Source organism: Echiichthys vipera, assembly GCF_963691815.1.
Source record: "Echiichthys vipera genome assembly, chromosome: 5".
Classification (NCBI taxonomy): Eukaryota; Metazoa; Chordata; class Actinopteri; order Perciformes; family Trachinidae; genus Echiichthys; species Echiichthys vipera.
In genome coordinates, this window is record NC_139830.1 from 21,923,615 (window position 1) to 21,931,288 (window position 7,674).

The 7,674-nt window shown below is 41.1% G+C and overlaps 1 protein-coding gene across 2 annotated transcripts in view; it reads left to right on the forward strand.

Annotated features, from left to right (window-relative positions):
- Positions 1 to 6,555, forward strand: part of nectin3a (nectin cell adhesion molecule 3a) — a 32,169-nt gene extending 25,614 nt beyond the window's left edge. For both annotated transcript variants that reach the window (XM_083913980.1, XM_083913981.1), the window contains exons 5-6: positions 2 to 153; positions 2,333 to 6,555. In XM_083913980.1, coding sequence (XP_083770106.1) covers positions 2 to 153; positions 2,333 to 2,988 — 808 coding nt within the window. In that variant the 3' untranslated portion in view covers positions 2,989 to 6,555. The remainder of the gene's footprint in view (position 1; positions 154 to 2,332) is intronic.
- Positions 6,556 to 7,674: the final 1,119 nt, after the last annotated feature.

The window sequence follows — 7,674 nt, forward strand, 5'->3', positions numbered from 1 at the left end:
GATTGGATGGACTGATGCCTGAGGGTGTTGAGATTTCAAACACTAGTTTTGTTTTCACTCGCCCGTTGAAGCACAATGACTCTGGAGTGTACCGCTGTGAAGTGATAAACGACATCGGCCTCCGCAGTCAAGATGTAAACCTTTGGATACAAGGTACATTTTTACTTTTTCACTCAGTTTCTTAAAGTGCTATTTATTTTTTTTTTTTTAAACCATCTGCTTATTTAAAAAATTACCTTTAACACCTGAGGTTAAAATAGCAATATGTGCCTTTTGACATTCATCGAGCCTCTCTGATGTAAGATTACCCTCTCAGTATGATCAGCCCTTAGTTCAACACTTCTAGCGGAGCTAAGCCTCCATATAAATGTCCTTGCCCAGATCCACTTTCACACATTCCTGGCAACAGAGGAGCACGGAGTGCAGATAAAGAGTATCAGTCCCAAATGTTTCCAGTGTTGTGGTTTTGGCAACATTAGATTTCTCAGATAAGGAAGAGGGTGTTTACCCCTGCTGGTTCAGCATAGTATGCACCCATGTGCCTTTCTCTTTGTTTTGTTTGAGGTCAGGTTTCACAGTGGAACATAATGAATTGTGTTCACAGATTTGTAGTACACAGAAGTATGTTTGTACTCCCTAACACTTGTTATTAAACAATATATTGTACTTTTAAAGCTGTTCTGGAAAAATTATATAGGTTAACTAAACACTTATAACCAGAGAGGGGACTTCCCTTGATCATCAATAGGGGTTTGCCTCCATTTTGATTAGTTAAATCTTGTTGATTTATTGAGACCGTTGTCAAAAAACTCAAGTACTCGCCTCTGCTTCCTCTGTCTGTCCATGGTTTACTACTTGAGTTCATAATTGTAAAGTCAGGGCGTGGAACTTGAGAACTCTGCGTCACTTTTTGTTTTCATTTCTCCGCTGGTCCTTTTAATCCTTTTCCAAACAAAGCAACTGCTGCTTTTGGACACATACTCCGCTAACAAACACAATCCATTTCGTTTTTCACTGTTAAGAAGAAAGGGCTGGAGAAGCCCCCAAAAAAGGCTGTCAGGCACCATCTGTGTACAGGCCTGGTGTGGAGTCCTGCTTCAAGCGAAAGCACGGCTGACATCCTGTCCAGGACGGTCTTGCACTGAGCAATTATCTTGTTTCTCTTGTCAAATATTAAGACTCGGGCATGCAGCCTGTCACTTCCATCCCCTGTGGAGATAGCCAGGTTGAGCTCAGCTATATTCCCTCCCCCTCCATGGCTGCTCAGTGTAGCTGTTTCACATTCCCAGTTGTCTGCGCAACCTTGTGGTTTTTGGCTGCTCGTCAAATGATCAGCTACATGGTTGCAAAAGCTCATAACCCTATATGAGTTTAAAATGTCACCCTGCAGGGTGGGATTGATAATAAATGACGAAGGAGGTGATAGTCAGTATATCAGTTCACTGACCTTGATCCATCACCATTATCCTCTGTCATGCTTTTACTTTATCCCTGATCCTTCAGGCTCACGCACAGTATATAATTGCTGGTAATTAGACTTTTACTCAGTTACACAAATTGTAGAAATCATTACAGCTCCACAGGGAATCCGGTTTTGATAACTAGTACCTAAAAACCTCCTAGAGATGCAGACCTCTATTAGTGATTGCTTCTTAGTCAGGCCTTTGATGTGCCTGTGCAGAGAATGACGAGTGGTATCAGGCTGCTCTTAGCCCCAAGGCTGGAGGTCAAAATAGAGACATTTATCCTGCCCTTGAGCTCCCCACAGCTCCCCTCCCTGGCTCTGGCTGCTATCAGAAACGCCGGCCACCATAGGACAAATCAGATGCAGGAACCTCACATCGATCACACAGCGTTTCATCTTCTCACATGACTTCTCCACAGCAGGGTTTAGAAAGAATGGGGGGAAGCCAATCATGCTCACTCAGATGCTCATGACTGCATGTCCACCGTCCTCCTATCCCTCTCTGTCTTTCTCTCTCACACACACACACACACACACACACACACACACACACACACACACACACACACACACACACACAAACACACCATGATATGCAGCCCTTAACCTCTTTCTGCCCCTCTCATTTCCTCCTTTTTGCTCTACAGCACAGCTTTCAACAGATTCTTTGGTCTCAGGAGAGGCATGTCTCTTCCAACACTGCACGGTGTTTCTATCAATTAATCTACAAACCATTCACACTTGCTTTGCCAATCGTTACAGAACATAAAGTGCAGTCTTTCTCCTCTTTATTTTTATGACTCCTCACTCCATCTGCTGTCACTCCTCTTTTTTAAAATCTATTCATCATGTGTGTTCGCTCTGCAGATCCTCCCCCCACCACCGCTGCCCCAAGCACCACTGCATCGCTCCTCCACGACACCTCTGGAACCGGCACTGCTGTTGACCAGCAGAGAGCCCTCTTCACCTCCCCGACGCTGGCATCCTTACCTGACAGCAGTCTGGGTACTATAGTTGGTGGGGCTGTAGGTGGAGTTTTATTCCTGATTCTCTTGCTGATCCTTGGCGGGGCCTGCTTCATGCGACAGCGCAGGACCTTCAGAGGAGACTATTACACCAAACAGTACCTGGGACCCTCTGACATGCAGAAGGAGTCTCAGCTGGACGTGCTGCAGCCACATGAGCTGCAGGAGGTCTACGGGGACAAGACGAGCAAAGGCAGTCAGGAGCTGAAAGCCAAACTGGGTGGAGACATCATTTACCCTGACTACACCCCTGACCACAAGGATAAGGAGGACTGGGCCGACAGGGGGGAAGCCCACAGAGGCCTCAAGGAGGGTAACTACTACCCTGATCACTACAACACCCAAAACATGCATCCCTGCGGGCCTCCTGTGCACAGCCCCATAGTGAACAACGGCTCCCACTACCTCCCGGAGGACTGTTACGACAATGGTACAGACAGCGACTATGTGTCCCACATGGACGGATCTGTGATCTCACGCAGAGAGTGGTATGTGTGAGGAGAGGAGCGAAAGAAAAAACAGACACTGAGAATGACTGAGAACGATTTAACAAGTGACACATAAATATCATTAAAGGTGTCATTTAAGTTTAAAGATGAATACAATTTCTCAACTCTGTTTCACAATGAGCTCTTTGAACAATACTGCTCTGCCTTGATTGTAACCACTTAACCTTAAGGACACTTCCGTGGCATTTCAAGGAGCTACAGATAAGCTGGAATTGAACGCCTCGTGATATCTGTGTAGGCTTAAGAGGCTTCGGCATACAGTGAAGTTTCAACTGATGTGAAGTGAGGATTTGTATTCTGCTTGTTTGTGTTTGCACCTGTCTTTAACACAGGTCAAAGGTCAGGTGTTCAGACTCTTGTTAGTGAAGTATTTATATCCCTGACCGACTGAGCTCTGCTCCCATAAAACCTCACGACTTCTGTGGCATTTTCAAAGTGGTCTCTTGATTGCTTACAGTGTTTTCATACTGTTGAAATGTTTATCATGGCTGCAACAAGTATTTAAAGCAAACGATATTGCATGATTTAAGAAAAAAAAAGAAAATTATCATCAAGTTAAAGGGAAGGTTTGTCAGTCACAAGATTAAAAGGGAGAATTACACAAGCATTGTTCTGAGGGAAAGCAAACTGACTGACATTCGCACATTACAAAGAAACCCCTCTGGTTAGTTCTTCAGTGGCTTTTTCAAACTCACAGTATCTTCAGTAAATGGTAGGCCTGTCACTTGATATGGGACAGAGGCCATTCTTACTTTCAGCTTCAGTTTAGCTTATTTATTTTACAGATATCTCTGTCCTTATGGTTGCAATCCTTAAGATTTTCAGGCCTGGTTTATTTGGCAATATCTTGGTTACTGTAGTTACAGCAAGTGTTTTTTAATACTTCAAATGCTCCTCGAGCAGCTAGATTACAAGAAGAGCAACTGGTGAACCTTGTAAAGCGTAAAAAATGGTCTGCTGACTAAGAAAGAAATGCAGAAAATTGTTTTGTTTTGTAGGCGCCTTTTTGATCAACAGTCCTGGTCAACGCTAACTGTAGTGACAAATACTTTCAGTTTTCTGTCGGTGCTTCACAATAAAAGCCACCTGTTGCATTTCCAGTTTAATGCTTTTAATTTGAAACAGCAGCAGAAACAGCAGGAAATGAATACAGCTCCAACTCAGTGTAGAAGAATGCAAACGGTAAACAGTGAGGCTGATGTCATTGAGATAAAACTGTGTTGGATTACAGGCATGCATTGTTTCATCTGAATCCCTCATGTTAAGGAAGGCAATCTAGTGTGGGAATGGCGGACCCTGCCACTACCAATAAAAAGTACATAGAGATAATTACTGCAGCAAAAAATGGGTTTGATTTCCTAAAAGACTGATCATTATCAGATTATACACTATTATCATTATTGAAATGTGTTAATGTAGTAACTTTCTGGTAGTGAAAAAGCACAACTCCGTTATTACAGTTGCCGGTAACATCAAAGGAAGCCTGCCAGGCTTTGACCCTCTCCACTTAGCCATGATAACAGGCTGCATTGCTGTCTTTCCCATTTTCCCTCCTCTGTATCCTCTGATTTCTGTCTGCACACAAACACCAATTGGTCATTATAGTTTTTATTTTAAACGTGGGATCAAAGCAATGAGTTATAAATACCAGATGTGATTATCACAGCTGTCATCATTTGAGTTTATGCGGCTCCATAAACCACCAACAGTTTCACTGCTCCTGCTCAACACTCCACCGTTTTGATTCACAATGGTAAATAAGCAAAACACATACAAAAAAGGTCAGAGCACACGAAAGAAAGGGGGCACTAATAAAGTGATCCCTCTGCTTTAGTTTGTATGTGTTTGAAGTATGATTACGCGAATACCTCACAGCACAGTTGGAAACATTGTGTGTGGCTGACATCACTAATGATCACAGAACAGGCTATAATGTTGGGGTTTGGCTCCTCAGCAGCTCCTCTGAGTATATACAGCGATCATGGAAACTAGAAATTTAATCCACCAGTGAAAAAAATGGTTTAAGAACCATCTAAGTCAGAGCTGTCTGTAATGGCTCCCAGAGATATTTTTTTCTTCCCCTACAAACAAACCCAGTGACGTTCAGTAAAACAAAAGAGTTGACATCATGAATGATCTCATCTCTCACTGGTTGATTTCACCTTACACTTTTCCACTTTTTTTGGGTTTGTTTCCTCAGGAATGATACATGGATCAAAGTGGCCTTCCATGAAAGGGAAAACATAACCCTTTTTGGAAGACCCCTTTTAATACATCAGGGTGTTTGTTGCTCGAAGAAGGAACTATTTATGTATTACAGTCAGATCAGGAAAGGAGGTTGGGTATATGTTGAGGTCTCCTCCTTTCTTATTGGGTTTTTATAGATTGTGGGTGCATATTTTCTTTTTTAACCCTTCTCCACCCTCGTGTTGCCATGCCAGGGCTTTGGTCTAAAGGTTTAGATGTCTGAGAATAAACTACTTTAATCTCACACTCATCGCCGCACACACGCACCCATCCGCCACACATCTGCCACTGCAGCCCACATTCGAAGAGCAGTCCTCGCCTCTAACCTTCAGCTTTTTAATTAACTTTTTTTTTCTCATCGCACTTGGCAACTAAATTGCTCAAACTCTGAAATATAGCACATCCGTGTCTGCATGCACACATTTTTCATATATGGCTGATTCATAGCTGTCGACTTGCTTCTTATTTAGTAAAGTCGCTCCATGCAAACCGCTGTCTCTGCTCTAAATAATTTAATTTCAGTCTCTGTTTCATCTCTAAAGACTGTTTGACAAAAGCAGAATGAGCTGAAGTGATGAATGTTTTTATAAAGTTCTTAATACTTTTGGATCACTCACCAACTGGTTGCATGTACGTTAAGTTATTCGTTACCTAATATGTTCATTATTTCTCATCACTAATGTTTATATACATGTACATAATGCTAATAGGTTAGCGTAGGGTTAGCTGTTTGATTTATATGCTCATGTACAGTTTGTTCTGGACTCCCCTACTGAATACTTGGTGCCTTATACGGGCCGAGCAATGCACAGAAACTTTGAAAAATGACAAGTATTAATATAAAGGATATTAATATCATTAAAGAGGAGGAATGACTGGACTGTTAATATGTCTTCCATCTTGATATTTAAGATTCGCTGTTATCAGAAAATCAGAATGGACAAAAAGTTGACTGTCATGCCTTATACACTTTGTTAGGACACATGTAACAAGTTAGTTACTGAGAAAAATGTATCAAATAAAGTTTCACTGGGAATTTAGGCAAGTCAGATTCGTAGAAAATATTATTGTCCTGTATATATGCTGGCTGTTTTTATTATTGAAAAAGAATCTTATTTTTTGTATGAGGTCTGTAGTTTTCACAGAGTATTAGTTTATCTTATGTGCGTTCGAGGAGCTCTTTTCTCATGGTAACATAGAGGGCGAGCCTGTTTTCACTGCATTTTATATTTGTTCTTGAGAGTTTCTGACCAATTATTTTGTATGCTGTTGTTTGAATGATTGATGTCTCACAGGAATCAGAGATGAAATGGGGTAGATTGTATTTTGTTTGTTTGTTTGCAATAAAAGACTATCATTATTGCACTTCTGCTTTCAGAGAAATTTTTATTTTTATTAAGTTCTATTACTTCCACCAGTTTGTTTTAGTTGCATATTGTGTTAATATGATTTTTAGATTGACCATGTCCATTGTGAGCTTTACAGATAGATACAGGGGGACTACAGTGCCTATAGGAAGTCATGATACCGTTTTGAAATAGTCACTTTCTTTGTTTTACAGCCTAAAATGATAACACATAATATATATATATATATTTTACAACATTAAAGTGATTTTTTTTTTTATGTCTGAAAGTTAATAATTATTATTTTTTAAGGTTGTGGTTTGTAGTGACATGAAAGTAACTGCAAAATATTTAGTGTTGCAATTTAGATTGAGACCTGTCTTGTGTTGCATGCTGCGCCTCGCCCAATATTAGGTCCATCTCCTTTAACCCAGCTGTCACAAGTCGCAAGTTGTTTTGGGCCGACTGTGTTTCTTTGTCCCTGATGGAGTCCATGACACGCCGTCTCCAGCACCACGCTGTAGCACTTCATCTTGTACAGCTGTTAATTTGAGATCTTCTCAGGCCAGAAGACGCAGCAGATTTCCCTGAGACATCCATTATGGAAAGCATTGATCTCTTTCATGTTACCTATTACAGGTGCTGTTCTGGAGCTTTCAATCATATCCCACAGTCTTTTACAGCAGATCAGTTTTCCCAGCTGTCAGATTTGTACTGTATATGCTTAAATGTCACAGAGTGTCAACAATAATGTCAGGAAAGCTACTAAATGGCCCTTGAGGTGAGATTGTCTTGTCATCTGCAGTTTCAAAGGGTCAACAATTTACTTTTCATCGCAACTTCCAAGCAAGAACTCAACTTTCACTTGCTAGATTTCTTCCAGAGCTTTCAGCCGCATCTTGTGATAACCATCACTAAACCAACTTTTATTATGTGACAAGTTACATAATAAGGTCACAGTCTCCATGACAACTGGGCAAATTTCACCTTTTGATGAAGGCCACAAAACTTGTCTGAAAGCTCTGGAAGAAATTTAGTGAGTAGGTTTTGCTATAAGTTATTGTCTTACAGTAAAAACTACC